This window comes from Coffea arabica, chromosome 11e (genome assembly GCF_036785885.1).
Source record: "Coffea arabica cultivar ET-39 chromosome 11e, Coffea Arabica ET-39 HiFi, whole genome shotgun sequence".
In the NCBI taxonomy this organism is placed as follows: Eukaryota; Viridiplantae; Streptophyta; class Magnoliopsida; order Gentianales; family Rubiaceae; genus Coffea; species Coffea arabica.
This window is the reverse complement of record NC_092331.1, coordinates 47,599,089-47,623,387: the sequence shown is the minus strand read 5'-3', so window position 1 is coordinate 47,623,387 and position 24,299 is coordinate 47,599,089. Positions and strand designations below refer to the sequence as shown.

Here is a 24,299-nt window from a genome sequence, read left to right as displayed (position 1 = left end):
AAGTTAGCCTCATCTGCACTTATTTCGGGAATTCGGGCTAGAAAATTGTTAAGTAAAGGAGCTCAAGGGTATTTGGCTTTTCTTATTAATACCCCTAACGATAAGGTGAATCTGGAGGACACACCGGTAGTAAAAGAATTTTCTGATGTTTTTCCTGAGGAATTGGAGTCTCTACCCCCGGAACGGGAAATAGCTTTTAAAATTGATTTAGCTCCGGGAACAGCACCTATATCAAGGACACCATACAGGATGGCCCCAGCTGAATTGAAGGAGTTGAAATTACAATTACAGGATTTGTTGGAACGAGGTTTTATATGGGAGAGTGATTCCCCGTGGGGAGCCCCAGTTTTGTTTGTAAAGAAGAAGGATGGGAGTTTGAGGTTATGTATAGATTATCGAGGCTTAAATGATGTTACGATTAAGAATAAATACCCACTGCCCCACATTGATGAACTGTTTGACCAACTGCAAGGGGCGGTAGTGTTTTCAAAGTTGGATCTAAGGCAAGGTTACTATCAATTGAGGATTTTGGAGAAGGATATACCTAAGACTGCTTTTAACTCAAGGTATGGGCACTTCGAGTTTGCAGTAATGCCTTTTGGGTTAACCAATGCACCTGCCGCTTTCATGGATTTAATGCATAGGGTTTTTAAGCCTTACTTGGATCAATTTGTGGTGATTTTCATTGATGACATTTTAGTGTATTCTAAGAATGTGAAAGATCATGAGAAACATTTGAGAATGGTTTTACAAATCTTGAGGGAACATCAGCTATATGCTAAGTTTAACAAGTGTGAATTCTGGCTAAAGGAAGTGACTTTCCTAGGGCATATAATTTCTAAGGATGGGATTAAAGTGGATCCAGCTAAAGTGGAAGCTGTTTCGAAATGGAAACGACCGGAAAACCCAACGGAAGTTCGGAGTTTTATAGGATTGGCAGGGTATTACCGGAGATTCATCCAGGATTTTTCGAAAATCGCTGGACCTATGACTGAGTTGACCAAGAAAAATGGAAAGTTTATTTGGAATTCTAAGTGTGAAGGAAGTTTTCAGGAGTTGAAAAGACGGTTGACTAGAGCGCCTGTTCTAACTCTACCAAATGGACATGATAGTTTTGTGGTTTACACAGATGCATCTAAGGAAGGTTTGGGATGTGTTTTGATGCAAAATGATAAAGTGATAGCTTATGCCTCTAGAAAATTGAAGCCGCATGAAGGAAACTATCCGACCCATGATTTGGAGTTAGCGGCTGTGGTCTTTGCTTTGAAGAAATGGAGACACTATTTATACGGAGTGACATTTGAGGTTTTCACAGATCACAAAAGCCTTAAGTACTTATTTTCTCAGAAGGAACTGAATTTGAGGCAACGTAGATGGATGGAATTTCTGGAAGATTATGACTGCATTATTAAGTACCATCCTGGAAAGGCCAACGTAGTGGCCGACGCTTTGAGCCGTCAGGTACAAATGGCTGGATTGATGGTTAAGGAATTTCGATTGTTGGAGGAAGTTAGCTATTGGAATCCTCGATTAGAACCAAGTAAAGTGATTTTGGGGAATATTGTGATAACCTCCACTTTATTGGGACGTATTAAGGAATCTCAGGAAAAGGACCCTGAAATGCAAAAGTTGGTGGAGAAAGTCAAGATGGGAGACCAGACCGATTTCACTTTGGGATCAGATGGAATATTAAGATTTCGAAATCGGGTGGTTATGCCAAAAGATGAAGGGCTTAGAAAAGAAATTTTGGAAGAGGCACACCGATCAAGGTTTACAGTACATCCAGGAGGAAATAAAATGTACCAAGACTTGAAAAGTCTATATTGGTGGAAAAATATGAAGAAGGAAATTGCCCAATTTGTTCAGACATGCTTGGTTTGTCAACAGGTTAAAGCCGAACATCAGAAACCATCTGGGCTTTTGCAACCTCTAGAAATACCTGAGTGGAAATGGGAAAATATTACCATGGATTTTGTATCAGGCTTACCAAGGACACAGAGAGGCCATGATGCCATTTGGGTGATAGTAGATAGATTGACTAAATCAGCTCATTTTCTGCCGATTAATATGAAATATCCATTGGAGAAGTTGGCCAGATTGTACTTAGATGAGATTATTAGACTACATGGTATACCTGTGAGTATTGTGTCGGATAGGGATCCAAGATTTGTTTCGAGGTTTTGGCAAAAGATGCAAGAAGTGTTGGGAACTAAGTTGAACTTTAGTACCACCTATCATCCCCAGACTGATGGACAATCTGAAAGAACAATTCAAACTCTTGAGGACATGTTGAGGACTTGTGTACTGGACTTTGGAGAGAATTGGAGTAAGTTCTTGACTTTAGTGGAATTCGCCTATAACAATAGTTTCCACTCTTCTATTCAAATGGCTCCGTATGAGGCACTTTATGGTCGGAAGTGTAGATCCCCCATTTGTTGGGATGAAGTAGGTGAACGGAAAATCTTAGACACGACTACTGTATCTTGGATTGAGGAGGCCAATGAAAAGGTGAAATTGGTACGGCAAAGAATTCAAACCGCTCAGAGTAGACAAAAGAGTTATGCCGACAATCGGAGGAAGGATTTGGAGTTCACTGTTGGAGATATGGTATTTCTCAAGATTACGCCTTTAAAAGCAAGCCTGATGTCCGGAAAAGGGAAGAAACTACAACCAAGGTTTGTAGGGCCATATAAGATTATTCAGCGAGTTGGGAATGTAGCCTATAAGCTGGAATTACCACCGAGTTTATCTCGTATTCATAACGTGTTTCATGTGTCCATGCTTAAGAAGTATCATCCAGACCCCTCTCATGTTTTACAACCGGAGAATATTGAGATTGATGAAACCCTGACCTATGAGGAGAGACCGGTAAAACTTCTGGATCGAAAGGTGAAGGAATTGAGGAACAAGCAAATACCACTAGTGAAAGTTCTATGGAAGAACCATGGAGTAGAGGAAGCAACATGGGAAGTTGAAGAGACAATCAGGGAGAAGTATCCAGACTTGTTCACCGACCAAGGTAAATTTCAAGGACGAAATTTTCTTAAGGGGGAGAGGATGTGAGGACTCGCAAAAACTATTATTTTATGCCTAATTTATGGCTTAATAAATTATTTAATTGGATTTTATTTCCAAGGAATATTTTCTAGTCTTATGAGACCTAAACGCATGATAATATAACCTCGTTATATTTTTAAAATGATTCGTTTCGAAAATTAATTTCCTAGAGCGCGTTTAGTAAAAATAGTGAATAGTACTTGGAGATTTTATCCGCGTAGTAGCCCGATAAGTTTGGAATATTAGAGACTTGTACTATGGTACTAAAATAGGTAATCTTAAGTATAAATATTCAAGTGATAGTTAGTGGTGCAATCGTTATAAGAATTTTTCGAAAGTTTCGCGTTATAGCGGTAAAATTGACGGTACGCGTTTTCACACGCGCGACTTCATTTGAGGGACTTTAGACCCTTATTCCGGGACAATTAAGAGTGAATAATATTTACAAGAATATATATGCCTTGGAGGTTTAGTGCACTAGTGAACCAAACGCGCGAGAAAAATCGAGTCCAAACACACCCTAAATTGCACTATTTCCAGTTGACTTTGAGGTGCATTTTTGCACCACACAAAGAATCTTCCTTTGGAAGCCAATTGCATCAGCACTCTCTCTCTCTTCACCTCACTTGGCCGAACAACAAGAAGGAGAAGAGCTCTCCATTGTTTTCATTTTTCATCTTCAATCCATGCACTAAAATCCACCCAAATCACACCAAACTTGGAGATCTCTTAGCAAACCACTTGGAGACTACATCTAGCTAAGGAGGAAGGGAACTCTCACGGTTTCTTGGAGCTTCAAGAGGGCCGAAAATTCTGACCTTGCAAACCAAAGGAGTAGGTAATGATCAACCCTTGGATTCTTATCTTTTGGAGATTATATGACAAGATTAAGCTCATACATGCACTTAGTTACTTGTTTATGGTGTAAAAATGTGATTGTGGGCTCTTGGAATTCCCACACTTGGGTTGTTGTTGCTGATGTGATGATTAATGGTGATTATATTGTTGGTTTAGTGATTTTAATGATGCATTAGTGATGGGTAATTAGTGGAAACTTCATTGGGTGTAAGAAGCTAAACTTTCCGATTTTGCCCCTGCCATGTTCGGCCATTTCCAGGCCAATTTTTAATGGTTTAATTGCTTGAATTGGATGTTTATAGGATGTATTAGATGTGTGAAAAATTTCATTGGAAAATATTGAGGGTTGATGGAGCAAATGAATTTTTTTTCGAAACCAGCAAATCTGGAAACTGATTCGCGTATGTCTCTGACCAGCAGTAGTATTTTGGCTATAACTCTGTCCTCGGATGTCGAAATCATGTGCCGTCGGTGGCGTTTGAAACTAGACATTCCTAGCTTTAATTTGGTATAAAATGCACGTTCTGATTCTTTGTGACCAAGTCGAACCAAATGTTTTAAGTTCGCTGTCCTGCCACTCTGTTCATCTGGAATGAAGTGTTCAGGCTGCAACTTGATGCCCGAATTTGAACCAGATGGGTGCCGAATTTGGAAACGATTTCTTCTATGATATTTTAACTCTATGAATGTATTTTCCAACGGCGTAAGCCATGCTCGATTTCGAGCTATATTGACTGATTTGTGACTGAAACAAGTGGACTGCTCTGCTTTGGAAAACCATGATGTTTGGACTGGTTTGGAACCAAATCTTGGAGTGAACTTGTTAGTTGATGTTTTTGATATTAAACACTTACCAAAGATATTATGGGTGTATCTTAGACCCTTATTTCACAAATGAACCATGGTTGGATAACTTTCTTGGTTGGACGATTGGAAATTTGGGAAATGAAAGTCAAAGGCAGAATGCCTTAGGAATTTTCTTGAACTGCGGTGGGCTCATTAACTACCTTGCCGAAGGTATTTTTCCCCGAAATTCGATAGAGAGATACTTTCCATATAGTATTGAAATACTGCCAATTTTGGTGCCGATTCAAGTTCGTTTCGATACCCAATTGAATTACTAAAGTTAGAGGTTCAAATCTGGAAAATTCTCATCCAGTCTTGAATTTCCCCAACTTCGGGCTACCGTATCTCGGTACTCGAAACTCCGATTCTTGATCCGCTTGCTTTGTCATACACTTCACTTGCAACACTAATTGAGCTGAAAATTTCAGAGGCCGGTTTGCAACGTGCGAATCGTGCCGAATTTTCAAAGTTGGCCAAAAACCAACTTCATTCTGCCTTGTGAACCAACCCTGCATCTTCAAGCTCATTTTTGACCACTTTCCACTTCGATTCATGGAAAAGTGTCTTCTAGAAACTTATAGCACTCTCTAAGAGGTTTCCAACGGTATAAAGTTTTCCAATTCTCGACTTATATCGAGCGAGTTACGATTTTTCAAAGGTTCATGATAAAACTGAAAATTTTCCAATTTCAAAGAAATAGAGTTTTTCGAGAACTCTTTATTCTTTCGATATTCTTAAAACGTTTTGCTTACGATTTTCATGATAAAAAAACTCAAATAATATTGTACATAATAAAAGGCAAGTTGAACCTCGATTTACGTGTAATTGAGGTTCCTTTTTGCAAAATAATTCTTAGATTGTACTAGTGTACAATCTTTCTTGATAAGTGGGTTAATTGTGTGATTATCCACTATTAAATTGCCAGGCGCGCAAGGAGACCTTCAAGAGGATCTCACCGCGGACACTTGAACTCCCAGAAAATAATTCTTATTGAATTGCTCGGTGAGTGTCAAGTGTATGAATTTGATACTTGCTTATTGTGATACTTGTTGGGAGTTTTAAAAATAAGGGCGGGTGCGTACTTTATCGCACTCGTTCTAATTTCAAATGAATGAATGAATGAATGAATGAAATGTATTGAATGAATGAATGAAATGCAATGTCATGTCATGAATGCTTGTGTCGTTGGAGTGAATCTCCTCGACTACCAAATGAATGGGGGACGCCCAAACTCATAGGCCGTCCTTAGACTCGAGCCAGCAATGGGCTTGGTCGGGGATTTGGACGAGCCATGAGATACACATAAGCTCGACCTAATAAGAGGTCTTGCTTGGCATACTCGTTGAGTATCGCCCAATTATGGTCATTGTGGGCCCTTGGGGTGTACGGTGGACGGAGGGAAGAAAGTGGTGATCTACGGAAATGGAAATACCGACCCGGTTGACAGGAGGGTCAATGCGGGAAAGTATACGAATGACATCGACAGATCGAGTGGAATTTAGCTCCTGAGAGCTACTATATCCTTGAATTGTTTCTGATTACTTTTCCTGTTTGAATAATTGATTATTGAAAAGACATGGTTTTATTTATTAAATTGGGATTGTTATTTGACTAAGTGATTGCATGTGTGTTCTTGGCCTCACGAGCGTTAGCTCACCCTATAGTTTTGTTTTCCTTAACAGGACCGACTCTTGGAGAAATATGGAGAAACCATCCGTTGTAATTTTGTTAAGACTCCTGTTATATATTTTGACTAGGCCCTGGTTTGGGTTGTGCTTTTGGAAATTGAAAACTTGAAAGGTTTGGGCCCTGATGTGTACTTTGAATTTAAGTCGTTTTATGATTACCGATGTACTGGTTATACATTAAGTGACTTATTAAGCTTGAACGCTTCCGCATTTTTGTATTCATGTTGCTCTCATCGAAGTGCTTAATTCGGTTTTAAATTGAATGGAATTGCTTGAGTCCTGGCGAGAGCTGGGCAGGCGTCCGCGGATACCCTTTGGTCCGCCTTAGGGAGATGTGGGGCGTCACAAATACATTATTATTATTAGGTTGCCTCCCAACAAGCGCTTTTGTTTATAGTCGTTGGCTCGACTTTCCTATAACTTCTTTAATTCTCCATTGCATTTCCTAAGGAGTAATTTACTCCTTTAGGAACCTTTTCTCCGGCCAAATAGGGCTTCAATCTTTGCCCATTTACTTTAAATGGAGAACCATTTTCTCCTTTTATTTCCACTGCTCCATAAGGAAATACTTGAGTTACTTCAAATGGTCCCGACCACCTTGACTTCAATTTTCCTGGAAATAACCTCAGGCGTGAATTGAACAAGAGTACCTTTTGCCCTACCAGAAATTTTTTAGGAATAATATGCTTGTCATGCCAATATTTGATCTTTTCTTTATAAATTTTGGCATTTTCATATGCATGTAGTCGGTGTTCCTCCAATTCACTTAGCTCAAGTAATCGCTTTTCTCCTGCAAAATTACAATCCATGTTAATAGATTTAATTGCCCAATAAGCTTTGTGCTCAATCTCCACAGGTAGGTGACAAGCTTTCCCATAGACTAAACGATACGGTGACATCCCTAGGGGTGTCTTAAATGCCGTTCGGTAAGCCCATAGTGTATCATCTAGCTTTGTAGCCCAATTCTTGCGTGATTTATTCACAGTTTTCTCCAAAATGAGCTTTATCTCTCTATTAGCTAGCTCTGCTTGTCCATTGGCTTGAGGATGATATGGAAGTGATGTCTTGTGCCTACAACCATATTTAAACAATAAGGAATCCAATTGTCTGTTACAAAAATGTTTCCCTTCATCACTTACTATGGCCTTGGGTATACCAAATCTACTGAAAATATTCTTTTTAAGGAATCTAAGTACAATTTTAGAGTCATTAGTAGGTGAAGCGATTGCTTCAACCCATTTAGAAACATAATCCACTGCTACTAAGATGTACTTATTATTAAAAGAACTAGGAAATGGTCCCATAAAATCAATACCCCATACATCAAATAACTCAACTTCCAAGAACGTAGTCAGGGGCATTTCATTCTTTCGAGATATATTTCCAGTTCTTTGGCATGCATCACAATTTTTAACATATTCCCTAGCATCTTGGTACATAGTTGGCCAATAAAATCCTGATTGCCATACCTTTGCCACAGTCTTTGAAGTACTGAAATGACCACCTGTTTCAAGGTTATGACAATGATATAAAACATTATGTACCTCATCTTCAGGAATACATCTACGTATCATACCATCGGCACAATGTCTGTATAGCAATGGTTCCTCCCAAAAGTAACTTTTTACGTCATGTAAGAATTTCTTCTTTTGATGATAATTAAATCCCTTTTGAATCTCTCCACTGACCAAGTAGTTAGCAAAATCTGCATACCATGGAGAATTTCTAAGTGCTAGGACAAACTCATCCGGAAAATTCTCTTGAATTGGAACCTGATCTTTGATTGGGATATATTCCAAACGTGATAAATGATCTGCAACTAGATTCTCCGATCCCTTTTTGTCTTTTATCTCCACATCAAATTCCTGCAATAAAAGAATCCACCGAATTAGTCTAGGTTTTGCATCCTTCTTATGCAGCAAATATTTAAGAGCTGAATGGTCCGTATATATAATGACTTTAGATCCTACTAAATAGGATCTAAATTTGTCCAAAGCAAATATCACTGCCAATAGCTCTTTTTCTGTCGTTGCATAATTGAGTTGAGCCTCATTTAGCAACTTGCTAGCATAGTAAATGACGTGCAATCGTCCTTCTTTCTTTTGTCCCAAAACTGCTCCAACTGCATAATCACTTGCATCACACATCAATTCAAATGGTATTGACCAATCTGGTGAAGTTATAATTGGGGCAGAAATCAATTCCTTCTTCAACCTTTCAAATGCAACCAAACAATTGTCATCAAATTGAAAAGGAGAATCTTTACATAATAAATCACATAATGGCTTTACTATTTTAGAAAAATCTTTAATAAAACGTCTATAAAAGCCAGCATGTCCTAAAAAACTCCTTATCCCCTTGACATTGCTTGGGGGTGGCAATTTTTCGATGACTTCTATTTTGGCTTGATCCACCTCAATTCCCTTGGAGGAAATCTTGTGTCCTAAGACAATTCCTTCTTTTACCATAAAATGACATTTCTCCCAATTCAGTACAAGATTTGTTTCCTCGCATCTCTGCAAAATTAATTCCAAATTATGAAGACACTGATCAAAAGATGAACCATACACAGAAAAATCATCCATAAATATCTCCATAATTTTCTCAATATAATCAGAAAAAATAGCCATCATGCATCGTTGAAAAGTTGCAGGAGCATTGCATAAACCAAATGGCATTCTTCTAAAGGCAAAAGTGCCATAAGGACATGTAAATGTGGTCTTTTCTTGATCCTCTGGAGCTATAGCTATTTGATTATATCCTGAAAAACCATCAAGAAAACAGTAAAATTCATATCCAGCTATTCGCTCCAATAATTGATCAAGAAATGGTAGGGGAAAATGATCTTTTCTTGTTACCGTATTTAACTTACGATAATCAATACACACTCTCCACCCTACCACAAGTCTAGATGGAATTAATTCATCATTTTTACCCACGATTGTAGTCATTCCACCCTTCTTTGGTACCACATGAATTGGACTAATCCAAACACTATCGGAGATAGGAAAAACTATACCTGCGTCAAGCCATTTAAGAATTTCATTTCTTACCACCTCTTTCATGTTTGGATTGAGTTTTCTTTGTGTTTCCACCACTGGTTTGCAATTGTCCTCCAATAAAATTCGATGCATGCATATAGAAGGACTTATACCTTTAATGTCTGAAATTGTCCATCCAATTGCCTTCTTACACCTTCTTAGAACTCTTAGCAACTTTGCACACTGTTCATCATCAAGGTCAGCACTAACAATTACAGGTAAAGTTTTATTTTCTCCAAGAAATTCATACCTTAGATGAGTCGGAAGTGGCTTGAGCTCTAACCTTGGAGGTTCAATTTCTGAAGGTTGTGAAAACCCTTTTCCTTGGCCAAGACTTTCATACAAATTACCCCTTTTATAAGGTGCTTGAAAATCCAAGTACTTGGCCAATTCTTCAATTTCTTCACAAACATCTTCTTGCTTACCTAAACTCATTAAACAATGCTCAAGAGGATCTAAGTCAAGGTTGACTTGACTCATCTCTTGGGTTAGTTTATCAATTGTGCCAATAGAATAAGCATGATCGGTAAAAGAAGGGTATTTTTCCATTTCATTCAAATTAAATTCTACTTCTTCTTCACCTACTTGAAACTTAAGCTTGCCATTTTTTACATCAATAATAGTACCTGCAGTAGCTAGAAATGGTCTACCTAGAATAATTGGCATAGATATATCTTCTTCCATATCTAATACCACAAAATCCACTGGAATGATAAATTTTTGAACTTTTATCAATACATTCTCCAACACTCCCACTGGATATCTAATAGACCGATCCGCTAGTTGCAAAGTAATATTTGTGCGTTTAAGCTCATGCAAACCCAATTGTCTAGCCACCGTTAAAGGTATTAATGATACACTAGCACCAAGATCACACAATGCTTTAGAAAAATCAACGTTACCTATGGTGCAAGGTATAGAAAAACTCCCTGGATCCTTCAACTTCGGTGGTAGCTTATTTTGAATAATTGCACTACATTCCTCCGTTAATGCTATTGTTTCGCAGTCTTCCAACTTTCTTTTTCTAGTCATGATTTCCTTGAGAAATTTCGCATAAGACGGAATCTGCAAAATAGCATCGGCAAAAGGAATGTTAATGTGCAATTGTTTGAAAAGTTTAACAAATTTTTCAAAATCTTTATCAAACTTATTTTGCTTTAATCTTTGTGGGAATGGAACCGCAGGGGGTATTGGAATGGTAGTGGAAGATGATGGTTGCTTTTCTCTTGGATTCTCCCGACTATTTTCCTCCACAATCGCCTCTTGGTTCCACTGCTTTTCTTCTTGTTTTTCATTCTCATCCTTCTCAACTTCCTTCACTGGAGGATCTTCTAATTGTCTACCACTACGAAGAGTAATGGCTTTCACATGCTCCTTAGGATTGACCTCTGTTTTGCTAGGTAATTCTCCTTGATTTCGATTATTCAAAGAACTAGCAATTTGACCAATTTGGACCTCTACATTCCTGTACATTGTAGTGAGTTGGTCCAACCTTCCTTCTACTCGCTCAAATCTGTCCGAGGTAACTTTTGCAAGCTTTTCCACTGCCATCTCCCAACCAGATTTAGTTTCAGCTTGTTGTTGCCTTGATTGAAATCCCGGTGGATTGGTTGGCCTTGGTTGATTTCCTTGATCCTTCCATCCAAAGTTTGGATGATTTCTCCACCCCGGATTGTAAGTATTCGAGTAGGGGTTATTTTGAGCATTACGATTGTAATTATTGACGAATTGTACCTGTTCAGAATCAACACACTCATTAGTATCATGTTCACCTCCACATACAGAACAGCATGCTACATGTGCATTAGATGAGCTTGGACCTTGTCTACTTAGCAATTTCATCACATTATTCATTTGAGCACTCAGCATATTAAGAGTGTCCATTTCTATCATACCTGCGTGACGTCTTGCATTACCTCTCTCATTGGCCCATTGGTAGTTATTTGCTGCCATTTCTTCTATCAAATTATGAGCTTCTTGGGGTGTTTTACCCATTAAAGCTCCACCTGCAGCTGCATCGATCATAGTTTTAGTAGAAAAAACTAAACCATTATAGAAGGTTTGTATGATTAACCACTCCGGCAGTCCATGATGTGGACATTTCCGAAGCAGATCTCTAAACCTTTCCCATGCCTCATATAATGATTCACCTTCTAATTGGCTAAAACTAGTGATATCCATTCTAAGCTTAGCAGTCTTACCTGGTGGAAAGTACTTATTTAAGAATGCTCTTGATAATTCATCCCATCCAGTGAAAGTATTGGGAGCATGAGAGTGTAGCCAAAGTTTGGCCTTATCTCTCAATGAAAATGGGAACAATCTTAGCCTTATAGCATCATCACTAACTCCATTCATTTTAATTGTATCACAAATTTCCAAGAATGTAGCTAAGTGTGTATTAGGATCTTCTACTGCATTACCTCCAAATTGAGATTGTTGAACCATTTGGATAAGTGAAGGTTTAATCTCAAAGTTGTTAGCATTTACCGCAGGCCTTGCTATGCTCGTTTGTGAACCTTGTGTTCCCGGTATAGTAAAATCTCGCAGAACTCGCCTATTTAGGTCATTTTCCGCCATTTCTTCTTCAAATGGTAATTCTATCAAGATATCTTCTATTGGCTGCCAAACCTCTTGTTCCTCTTGATGCAGTGTATTCCTCCTTTGTCTCCGCAATGTTCTTTCAATTTCAGGATCAAAATGTGCAACTTCTCTATTTGATCGGTGCATGCACTACAAATAAAAATAAGAGAAATTTTTGTAGTTTTAATTCAACAACTTGGATAAAAACAAATGAAAATGTCTAAATTAATAGAGATGACTAGGCCCTAATATTGCCGCTCCCCGGCAACGGCGCCAAAAACTTGACGGGTTCTTATTGTATCAATGCAAGTTTAATTCCGATTTTACACCCGTTGGACTGCAAGTATACAGGTCGAAATTTTAGTACAAGATGTGTATCGGGTCGATCCCACGAGGAGCAATTTAAACAATTACTAAGCCCCTGTTCTCTCTATTATTTAGACTTACCATTAATTTTGAGCAGAGAAAATCTAATGCTGTAATCTACAAATCTGATGTACAAATCTAGTTTAACAAATGCTGAATGCAAATAGAGAAATTTCACTTAATGAAGATTCTAGGGATGTAGATTCCACTTATGGCATAAACTACACAAATAAATGGATTTACTTATTGCTATTATTCTTGCTTAACCAGAGATTTATTTCCAAGATTACCAAGTCTCATTTCCATGATGAAATGGCTTAGAGCAATATAGATTTCCCTATTTCCATGGTGAAATACTACTACAACTCTGTTTTAGTTCATGAAATACTAAGTAATCCACTTAAGTGTATTTCTATTTTCATGAACATACAACTCAAGCTCTACTCATGTGTTTCCATTGTTATTACCAATTCTCATTGAACAATAACAACTGTAAACAAGTTATTGGTGATCAAACAATAACAAGAAATCACAGCTACACAAGTAGACAAGTTAACTCAAGATATAACAAGTGTAAATCACATTCAATTAGTATTATTTAGCCATAAGTTTCATCTACTCCCTAGATGAAGGAGTTTAGCTACTCATGAATGATTTAACAATCAAATTCACAAGTTTATTAATACAAAACATCATAAAGTACAAGTATAAGAAAGATAAAAGAAAGCTTAGCCAATTGAAGGTGAAGCTCTCCAATTCCTGCTATGTTCTTGCACAATATGATTACAAGTGAAAACTCTCCAAAAAATGCTTCTCCAAGTACTCCTAACTAGAGAGAAAACTTGTTGCAAGAAGGAAAACTAGCTACGTATGGTTCCTTGCTTCTCCCTTGTGTTTCTGCATAAAAGGTGGTAGAAATTCCATTCCTCTCACTTCATAATTTCCTCCACTTAGATTTTGTAAAAAGAAGTCAAAGATATGATGTTCCTTTTGTCCACACTCATTTGGTCTTCTCTTTTATTGCAGAAGCATGTGCCACCGATTTCTGTCCCTCAAAATAGCTGTAAAAGTTGTGAGAAAGGTAAAGAAAAACGGCTGTGCCACTTGCTGAGGAGAGAGACAGATCCGAGCCTCTGATCCGAGGAGTGATAATGGATCCGAGCTCGGATTATAGGATCCGAGGCCTTCCCATGATGGATCCGAGGTCGGATCGTCCTGACCTCGGATATACTCCGCCAGAAGTACAGACGAGGGGTCGGATCCCTCTTGTACACACGGATCCGAGCTCGGATCCGTGTTGAACATTTTTCCAGTTTTTCACTTCTTCCCTTTTTCTACATTTTTGCTCCCACTTTCTTGTGTACTTTGTCCTCTGGATGACCCTGACATTTCTTTCAACTTGTGCATGAATTTCATACATCAATTACCTTCACAATTTCACAAAATTACGCATTAATCACTCATTTATCAATTTCTTAACTCTTAAACAATATTTAAGCAATTATCACCAAAAGAGTTTAAATATGGCTTTAATCTTCTCAAAACATACCAAAAATTCATGCCAAATTCATACAAAATGTACGTTAAAAATTCTGCAATAAGCTCGGATCCATATGGATCCGAGGCCTCGGATCCACTTCTGCAATCAGAAAAAAATTCGAACTTCTTGATCCGAGTTCACTCACACTGATCCGACCTCGGATCCTTTCAAAAACGACCTCGGATCCTTTTAAAAACGAAGGCTTGGATCACTTTTCAACTCCACTTTTCTTCATGTTGGCTTGTTTTTAGTAAGTTTTAGTTCTTCGATTAATGTTTTTGTGTGTTTTGTAGGTGGCAATGGCAAGAGTTCATGCAAATGATCTCAATTGCAAAGGTGTTTATATTAAGGCAAAAAGGGAGTTTTCATGTTCAATTGCTGCATTTCATGCATTTAAAGTGTTTCATGTTTAAGTTATATTCATGCATGATCATGTTAAATTTGAATTTTATTCAAAGAACATGAAGTAGGTTGAATATGGAAGGTTGGCCAAGCAAATTTGGAGGAAAAACTGCAGAAAACAGCTTTTTCTGCAGCAAATCCGGCCATAAATCCGGCCAAATGTTGGCCGGATTGAAGGCCGGATAGGCAGGGGAGAAAAGAAAATTTTTTCGAGCATTATGGACAGAATCCAGCCGAAAATCCGGATTGTAAAAAAAAAAAAAAAAAAAAAAACCACTGTAGCAAATCCGGCCGGAAATCCGGCCAGAAAGTGGCCGGATATGCAACAGTAAAAAAAAAAAAAAAAAAAAAATTCTGCCCAGAATCCCTCCAACAATCCCTCCACGAATCCCTCCAATTTCTGGCCGGATTGTGAACAGTAACCAGCGTAAGATGAATCCGTTTCACGGATTCCTCACAATTTTTCTCCCTTCTTCTTCAACCCAACTCACACACTAACACCTAAAACACACACTACTCACTAAACTCACTCTTTTCACCATCCAATCTTCAAACCAACTATACCAAAACACTCCCTTTTCACTTGAGAGATGATTTCATAGCTAAAAATTCTTCAAAAACAAGTCTAAATTCGGATTTGAGCTTGAGAAGAACAAGGGTTTCAAATTTTTGAACTCTTCATTTGAGGCCGAATTGGAGTGAAATTTTTGGGGGTTTCTTCACCATTGGCATCCATAATCATCAACCAACAAGTTTGAGGTAACAAATTTTCACCAAATGTTGTCAATTGAATTTTGCCAAATTTTTTTTTCTATTTTTGGGCAATTTCAAATTTTTTTTCATTTTGTGAAGTTTGGTGCTTTACATTATGCTTATTAAGCTTATTGATGATTATTGGTGATATTTAACTCATGAGTTTGTGATTATTTGGTGAATTTTTGCTAATTTTATGCTTAATTTGGCTTGGTGACCAAGTTGCATATTAAGTGGCCAATGTAGCATTTTAATTAGCTTAGTGGGAGTTTTTTTTTTATATTTATGTGAGTAATTTAGATTATCTAATGAATGAAAAGGTGCTTGATTGAATGATTTTGTGAATTCTTAGATAATTCTAAAAGAAGAGGTGAATTGAAGATGACCTTAATTGATGAAATTCATAAATGCACTTACAATTTTTGTGGTTCAATAGTTTTTAGTATTTCATGAATTTTCACGAAGGTCATTTATATTTTGGTTTGGTGTGTTTGCCTCCATTTTGAAATTACTTTTGTACTTGAGGGGATTTGATCATTGATGACAAAATGTATAAATGGAACTTATTTTGTTCATGATTGTGGATTTTTTGTGTGAAATTAGCTTCCCTTTGCTTTGGATACTAATGCATATATTTGATTAGCAAAGATTAGCTCATTTCATGTTTTTATCCCTTGAACATTGTATGGTTCCACATGCTTGATCATTTTTCCTTTTTCCTTGAATTGCATGATTTTGTTGATTGCAACCTTTTATTTTTAAGAAATTTATTTGTTTTGATTTTGTCTTTTTCAGGGTGCAATAAGTGAACTCTCCATTCTTTCTCAAATACGGTTGGAAATTCATCACTTGGACATGGATTCGGATTGCGCAAGTTCAATTGAGCAGTATTTTCTTTTACTCCTTATTTATTTTCCTTTTCTCACATTGAGGACAATGTGAAGTTTAAGTGTGGGGGAGGAAAGTATTGAACTTGCATTTACTTGCTAGGTGATGATATTTTGTGGATTTAAATGCTTAGAAATGTTGGAATTGTGTTTGAATTATTTGCCATGTGGATAATTTGATTGAAATTGGGTTTGTTGGCAGGGAGTTTTCTTCCATTTATATGGGGAAACTCCGTCAAAATTTTTCTAACATCTTGTCCAATATTTCACTATGGCCCAAAAGTTCTTCAATTTTTTCATTTTTATTTCAAAAAGGGCCAAAGTATTCCAACTTTAAATGTTTAAATTCTTCCAATTGTTGAAACTTTATGTGTATTTTGGAAAGTTTAGTCCTCATTTAACTTGGAAATGGTTATTATGCAATTAGGATTTTTACATTTTAGAAAGTATATTTGGTAAAGTAAGGAAAATTATGCCTATAATTTTACATGTTTAATGAGATTTCTTCTCTTTACTTAATTTTTCAAGTAAGTGATTGATATAGTCGATAAAAGGTTATACTCATCCTTTGATTAGTCTTATATATTTTCTAAGAGGGAATATCTATTTATTGTCCTTTATTTCTAAAAAAATAATAATAAGAAAAAAAAAAGAAAAAAAAAGAGAAAAAAAAGAAAGTAAAAAAATTTTTCTACTCCAATGATTCTTGTACCAAGTAACCGGGGGTTGGCATCTACAAATGTCGACATTCGCGTAAAAAGGTACTTGAATTAAGAGTATGCATAGCAACTTGAATAAGTGAAATGTTGAGTAACCGGGGATCTTCACCTAAAAGTGTCGATTTTCGCGTAAAAAGGCATTCTCACTATTTAAGTAAAATTTGTATGAATAAATCCCTCTTAGTTATAGAATTTTGAGAAAAAGATGATTATAGGAGGAGGAAGACTATAAATTGACTATGTGATTTGCTTATTTGTAAAATTAAGTTAGGGTAAGAGATTAAGTTTAACTTGTTGAATTTAGGGTATAATTATCTTTCCTTTACTTGATATTATGAGTATTTAGTGTAAATTGAATAATTGTATAATGATTATTTTCCAAGTCTTGAGGAATTAAATTGGACAAAGTGCATATATTGTTTCACCTCTTGAATCATTGCATTTGATTATGTGTGAATTGCTTGAGGACAAGCAATGATTTAAGTGTGGGGGAGTTTGATAAGTGACTAATTTACGTAATAATTGTCTAATATTTTATATTATTTTTAGTCACTTTTGTTATATTATTGGAAGAAAATGATTCATTTTGGCTATAATTGGTATAAAATGCTTTTGTTCAATTAAATGAGCTTTTTATCACTTTTTACTTGGATTTTGTGTATTTTGACAGTTTTGACACATTTTCGTATTTCGGCTATAACTTGAGCTACAATGATCGGATTGGGATGATTCTTGAACCCATTTGAAGATAAGAGATAGATCTACAACTTTGGTGAAGACATCTGAATCCAGTTTGAAGGTTTTCCAGGTCAAAAGGCCGAAGTACAGAGTCAATTGCTATTGGTCGAAACTGGAACAAGGCATGGAGCAGGCAAGGGTATTTCAGTCATATCTCAGCCTACACAGATCCAAATGAGGTGATTCTTGATGCATTAGAAAGATAACTCAAAAGGCTACAACTTCCGTGTTTTAGACATGAGCTGGTTCAGCCTCTAACATCAAGAAAAGATTGGTTGAAGTTGGGCCAAAAACAGAGCAAGTGATCCACACTCGGATCCACTATTCATCCGAACCTTCGGTTGTTTCTGGGTTAGTGGATCCGGGCTCGGATCCATACGGATCCGAGGTACTGTATCAGCTCGGATCACTGTAGCAGCCCAGATTTACTGTAGCAATCCGGCCTGAATTTGGCCGGATTCCTGGCCGGATTGTTGTCAGAAAAGGCTGCTCTGTACGCGTAAAACTCAATTTCACCCCCACCAACTCACATGCGTTGCTAGACATGTGAGAAACATTCACAGCTGTAAAAGGGAGATGTAATCCTCATTTCTTGACCACCTTTCATCATTAAATAGCCAAATGCATTGCAAAGAGAAAAAAAAGAAGGAGAGATTGGAGTTCATAGCAGGAAAAATAGAGAGAGAGATACGGGAGAAGCTTGAAGTTGCAGAAATGTAGCTCTTTAATCTCCCTAGTGTTAGTTCAGCTTAGTATAGAGTAGTGTAGCTTTTCCATTCTTGTTTATTATCTAGATTAGGATGCAAATGGAGGATGAAGAAGGCAAGGAAGAAAGCTCATGTGACAAGAGTTGTATTCCTTCCAAATCTTTATCTTTTGTATTTGATTCCAAATTTAGTTAATATACAAGTTCTGGATTTTGTGTTTTGGTTGAACTTTCTATGATTGTGAGTGTTTATTCTTTGGTTATTTGATTGCTATGATTTGAGCAAGTTATTTAGCACTTTGACTCTTTAAATCATGATTAATCTGGTACCATTAATTGTGATTATCTAAGGCGTTGTTTCTGCAATGAAAATTGAGATTTAACACTAGTTCAAGAAGTGCTAAACATAGGAAGTACACTCACGAAAGTAGAGGTGCATCTATGTGGTTTTTAGTGATTCATTTCATGTAATTTCATTGAAGAAATGAACTTGTAGCTAATTTCATAACCATGAGAATAGGTATGGATTAGTTATAAGTATAATTGATTCACTACGAAAGTAGGATTCAAGTGCATAAGGAAATTACACCATAACTAGCCTAGATGTAGTAATTAATGATCCAAATATAGCACTTTGCATGAGTAGTTAGGGATACCACAACCTAAGGAGCTTTCATTTGTTATTTTCTTGTATAATTTCAGTAGGTTTTAATTTGTTATAATTCATTGATAGTCTAAATAATAGAGAAGCTTTAGTAGTACCGGTAATTGCAATCTTCCTTGTGGGATCGACCCTTAATACCCTATACTCGCTCACGATTCGTATACTTGCGATAAATCGCGTGTGGGGTATTTAGGAGTTTATAAATGTAAAACTTGATTAGGATGAGCTTAATTGTATATGTATACTCCGCGCACGTCAAGTTTTTGGCGCCGTTGCCGGGGAAGATTTGGCAATATCGGTGTAAAGAGCAACTTTATTAGTTTAGACATTTTATTAGTTATAGTGTGAATGTTATTTTCTGTTATTTTAGTGTTTTAAATGTGTATGTGTTTTATTATCTATTTTTCTTACTAATTTTGCTTTTGAGGTTGTTTAAAAGCAATTTTAGGTGATGAGAAGAGTAGGTCAATTTGGAGGACAATGCTTGAGAAGTGGAAGATTGGCAATGGATGGTTATCAAGTGCAAAGCTCCTTCAATAGAGGTAACCAAGAATTTACTGAATGTATGTATTTTGAAGATGGTTTAAGGTGCTTAAAGGCAAAATTTGATGTAATTAAGTTACAAGTTCAAATGGACACCATGATGCATGAAATTGAGCAGAGAAGGAATGTTAATGCTTTTAATTCTTATCATGTGATTTGTGACTTGTGTGGAGGTTATCATGCTACTAATACATGTATGCAAGCACAAAATATGGATTATTATGATGAATTAGAGCATTACAATCCTTGTTTTGATCAATATAGTGCTAATTGGAGCAATTCTCCTGCTTATGGTTGGAATAATCAATGTAATTATAGTGATAATTCATATTTTTATGATTACCAACCTGAAAGTGTCCAATATGAATCAAAACCATCTTGGGAGTTGGCAATAGAGAAGTTAGCTAATGCACCTCTACCTTGGGAGTTAGAAAGTGAACCATTAGCTAATGATTCTAATACATCTTGGGAGCTAGCTGTAGAAAATTTTTCTAATCAATTTGATTCAGCAATAGAAAAGCTAGCAAATGCAACTTCCGACCGTTTTGATAGGATTGAGGAAAGAATAGATGAATTAGCTTCTCACTTTGGTAGAATACATGAGCAATTGAATGCATTGTGTGAAGTTATTTCCTCTAATAATGTGCAAAATGATCCTAGCATAAATGATGGGAATGTTGTATGTGAAAATGGATTGCATTTTGATGAAAATGATGAATCTCAAGAGTGTTTTAATGAGCAAATATCCATTTCACATGATAATATCTTTGGAACTAACTTTGAACCTCAAGAGGTGAGTTTTAATGGCTCAATTTTCACCCCTCTTGAGGAGTGCATTGAAAGTATAGGTTTTAAAGGTATTCCTGCCCAAGATACTCTCATGACATTTCCTTTGGTAAGTTCTCAAGTGGTGCATATTCAAGGTAATATCTATGAACCACTTGGGATAGGTAAGTCACTTCCATTTCTCACATCATCAGATCATGTGGCTTTTGCTATAAAGTCACCATTTAATGATCCACCACGACCAAAAATGGTGGATTATTCGCTAACAAAGCCTCCTTGAAAAAATGAGGTGAAATAGTCAAGCTATTGACTTTAAAGAAGCGCTTATTGGGAGGCAACCCAATGCTTGTTTCAGTTAGTGTTACTTTGGAGTGATTTTATGTTTAAAGCATAAGTTTGAGTAATTTTGTTGTTTTTCATTTGTAGGTTTTGGAAAAGTGACCAAATGAGGTGAAAAAGGCGAAGTTTGATCAAAGATCTCAATACCTCAAATTCAGTAATTGTGGTTTTGATGCATTAAAGAGGTTTAGAATGCATGTTTAGATCATTTTACATGTGCGTGAATGGTTTATTTTGACATAGAAATGATCTAGGGTGTATTTTGAATAATTGGGGTCAAACTGAAAATTGCAAAAATTCTGCAATAAGAAAAATTCTGCAATAAGCTCGGATCCATATGGATCCGAGGCCTCGGATCCACTTCTGCAATCAGAAAAAAATTCGAACTTCTTGATCCGAGTTCACTCACACTGATCCGACCTCGGATCCTTTCAAAAACGACCTCGGATCCTTTTAAAAACGAAGGCTTGGATCACTTTTCAACTCCACTTTTCTTCATGTTGGCTTGTTTTTAGTAAGTTTTAGTTCTTCGATTAATGTTTTTGTGTGTTTTGTAGGTGGCAATGGCAAGAGTTCATGCAAATGATCTCAATTGCAAAGGTGTTTATATTAAGGCAAAAAGGGAGTTTTCATGTTCAATTGCTGCATTTCATGCATTTAAAGTGTTTCATGTTTAAGTTATATTCATGCATGATCATGTTAAATTTGAATTTTATTCAAAGAACATGAAGTAGGTTGAATATGGAAGGTTGGCCAAGCAAATTTGGAGGAAAAACTGCAGAAAACAGCTTTTTCTGCAGCAAATCCGGCCATAAATCCGGCCAAATGTTGGCCGGATTGAAGGCCGGATAGGCAGGGGAGAAAAGAAAATTTTTTCGAGCATTATGGACAGAATCCAGCCGAAAATCCGGATTGTAAAAAAAAAAAAAAAAAAAAAAACCACTGTAGCAAATCCGGCCGGAAATCCGGCCAGAAAGTGGCCGGATATGCAACAGTTAAAAAAAAAAAAAAAAAAATTCTGCCCAGAATCCCTCCAACAATCCCTCCACGAATCCCTCCAATTTCTGGCCGGATTGTGAACAGTAACCAGCGTAAGATGAATCCGTTTCACGGATTCCTCACAATTTTTCTCCCTTCTTCTTCAACCCAACTCACACACTAACACCTAAAACACACACTACTCACTAAACTCACTCTTTTCACCATCCAATCTTCAAACCAACTATACCAAAACACTCCCTTTTCACTTGAGAGATGATTTCATAGCTAAAAATTCTTCAAAAACAAGTCTAAATTCGGATTTGAGCTTGAGAAGAACAAGGGTTTCAAATTTTTGAACTCTTCATTTGAGGCCGAATTGGAGTGAAATTTTTGGGGGTTTCTTCACCATTGGCATCCATAATCATCAACCAACAAGTTTGAGGTAACAAATTTTCACCAAATGTTGTCAATTGAATTTTGCCAAATTTTTTTTTCTATTTTTGGGCAATTTCAAATTTTTTTTCATTTTGTGAAGTTTGGTGCTTTACATTATGCTTATTAAGCTTATTGATGATTATTGGTGATATTTAACTCATGAGTTTGTGATTATTTGGTGAATTTTTGCTAATTTTATGCTTAATTTGGCTTGGTGACCAAGTTGCATATTAAGTGGCCAATGTAGCATTTTAATTAGCTTAGTGGGAGTTTTTTTTTTATATTTATGTGAGTAATTTAGATTATCTAATGAATGAAAAGGTGCTTGATTGAATGATTTTGTGAATTCTTAGATAATTCTAAAAGAAGAGGTGAATTGAAGATGACCTTAATTGATGAAATTCATAAATGCACTTACAATTTTTGTGGTTCAATAGTTTTTAGTATTTCATGAATTTTCACGAAGGTCATTTATATTTTGGTTTGGTGTGTTTGCCTCCATTTTGAAATTACTTTTGTACTTGAGGGGATTTGATCATTGATGACAAAATGTATAAATGGAACTTATTTTGTTCATGATTGTGGATTTTTTGTGTGAAATTAGCTTCCCTTTGCTTTGGATACTAATGCATATATTTGATTAGCAAAGATTAGCTCATTTCATGTTTTTATCCCTTGAACATTGTATGGTTCCACATGCTTGATCATTTTTCCTTTTTCCTTGAATTGCATGATTTTGTTGATTGCAACCTTTTATTTTTAAGAAATTTATTTGTTTTGATTTTGTCTTTTTCAGGGTGCAATAAGTGAACTCTCCATTCTTTCTCAAATACGGTTGGAAATTCATCACTTGGACATGGATTCGGATTGCGCAAGTTCAATTGAGCAGTATTTTCTTTTACTCCTTATTTATTTTCCTTTTCTCACATTGAGGACAATGTGAAGTTTAAGTGTGGGGGAGGAAAGTATTGAACTTGCATTTACTTGCTAGGTGATGATATTTTGTGGATTTAAATGCTTAGAAATGTTGGAATTGTGTTTGAATTATTTGCCATGTGGATAATTTGATTGAAATTGGGTTTGTTGGCAGGGAGTTTTCTTCCATTTATATGGGGAAACTCCGTCAAAATTTTTCTAACATCTTGTCCAATATTTCACTATGGCCCAAAAGTTCTTCAATTTTTTCATTTTTATTTCAAAAAGGGCCAAAGTATTCCAACTTTAAATGTTTAAATTCTTCCAATTGTTGAAACTTTATGTGTATTTTGGAAAGTTTAGTCCTCATTTAACTTGGAAATGGTTATTATGCAATTAGGATTTTTACATTTTAGAAAGTATATTTGGTAAAGTAAGGAAAATTATGCCTATAATTTTACATGTTTAATGAGATTTCTTCTCTTTACTTAATTTTTCAAGTAAGTGATTGATATAGTCGATAAAAGGTTATACTCATCCTTTGATTAGTCTTATATATTTTCTAAGAGGGAATATCTATTTATTGTCCTTTATTTCTAAAAAAATAATAATAAGAAAAAAAAAAGAAAAAAAAAGAGAAAAAAAAGAAAGTAAAAAAATTTTTCTACTCCAATGATTCTTGTACCAAGTAACCGGGGGTTGGCATCTACAAATGTCGACATTCGCGTAAAAAGGTACTTGAATTAAGAGTATGCATAGCAACTTGAATAAGTGAAATGTTGAGTAACCGGGGATCTTCACCTAAAAGTGTCGATTTTCGCGTAAAAAGGCATTCTCACTATTTAAGTAAAATTTGTATGAATAAATCCCTCTTAGTTATAGAATTTTGAGAAAAAGATGATTATAGGAGGAGGAAGACTATAAATTGACTATGTGATTTGCTTATTTGTAAAATTAAGTTAGGGTAAGAGATTAAGTTTAACTTGTTGAATTTAGGGTATAATTATCTTTCCTTTACTTGATATTATGAGTATTTAGTGTAAATTGAATAATTGTATAATGATTATTTTCCAAGTCTTGAGGAATTAAATTGGACAAAGTGCATATATTGTTTCACCTCTTGAATCATTGCATTTGATTATGTGTGAATTGCTTGAGGACAAGCAATGATTTAAGTGTGGGGGAGTTTGATAAGTGACTAATTTACGTAATAATTGTCTAATATTTTATATTATTTTTAGTCACTTTTGTTATATTATTGGAAGAAAATGATTCATTTTGGCTATAATTGGTATAAAATGCTTTTGTTCAATTAAATGAGCTTTTTATCACTTTTTACTTGGATTTTGTGTATTTTGACAGTTTTGACACATTTTCGTATTTCGGCTATAACTTGAGCTACAATGATCGGATTGGGATGATTCTTGAACCCATTTGAAGATAAGAGATAGATCT

General features: G+C 36.0%; 1 protein-coding gene and 1 non-coding gene across 2 annotated transcripts; one reads left to right on the top strand and one right to left on the bottom strand.

Annotated features, from left to right (window-relative positions):
* Positions 1-6,874: 6,874 nt before the first annotated feature.
* On the bottom strand, positions 6,875-12,217 carry LOC140021326 (uncharacterized). Its single transcript, XM_072072090.1, has 5 exons — positions 11,978-12,217; positions 10,670-11,224; positions 8,741-10,555; positions 7,919-7,953; positions 6,875-7,520 (listed from the first exon to the last, which is right to left on the bottom strand). The coding sequence occupies exons 1-5, from the start codon at positions 12,215-12,217 to the stop codon at positions 6,875-6,877; spliced, it is 3,291 nt and encodes a 1,096-aa protein (XP_071928191.1).
* Positions 11,574-11,680, top strand: LOC140026285 (small nucleolar RNA R71). The gene has a single exon (XR_011830231.1). It is a non-coding gene; the product is annotated as a small nucleolar RNA R71 (small nucleolar RNA).
* Positions 12,218-24,299: the final 12,082 nt, after the last annotated feature.

What these genes read in the sequence shown, in the direction of transcription:
- LOC140021326 (XM_072072090.1), bottom strand. Translation starts at nt 12,217, where the DNA reads ATGCACCGATCAAATAGAGAAGTTGCACATTTTGATCCTGAAATTGAA. An exon ending in CGAGCATAGCAAGGCCTGCG is followed by an intron (nt 11,225 to 11,977) that starts GTAAATGCTAAC and finishes GATTCTGAACAG; the next exon opens with GTACAATTCGTCAATAATTA. An exon ending in CCATTCCAATACCCCCTGCG is followed by an intron (nt 10,556 to 10,669) that starts GTTCCATTCCCA and finishes GCTATTTTGCAG; the next exon opens with ATTCCGTCTTATGCGAAATT.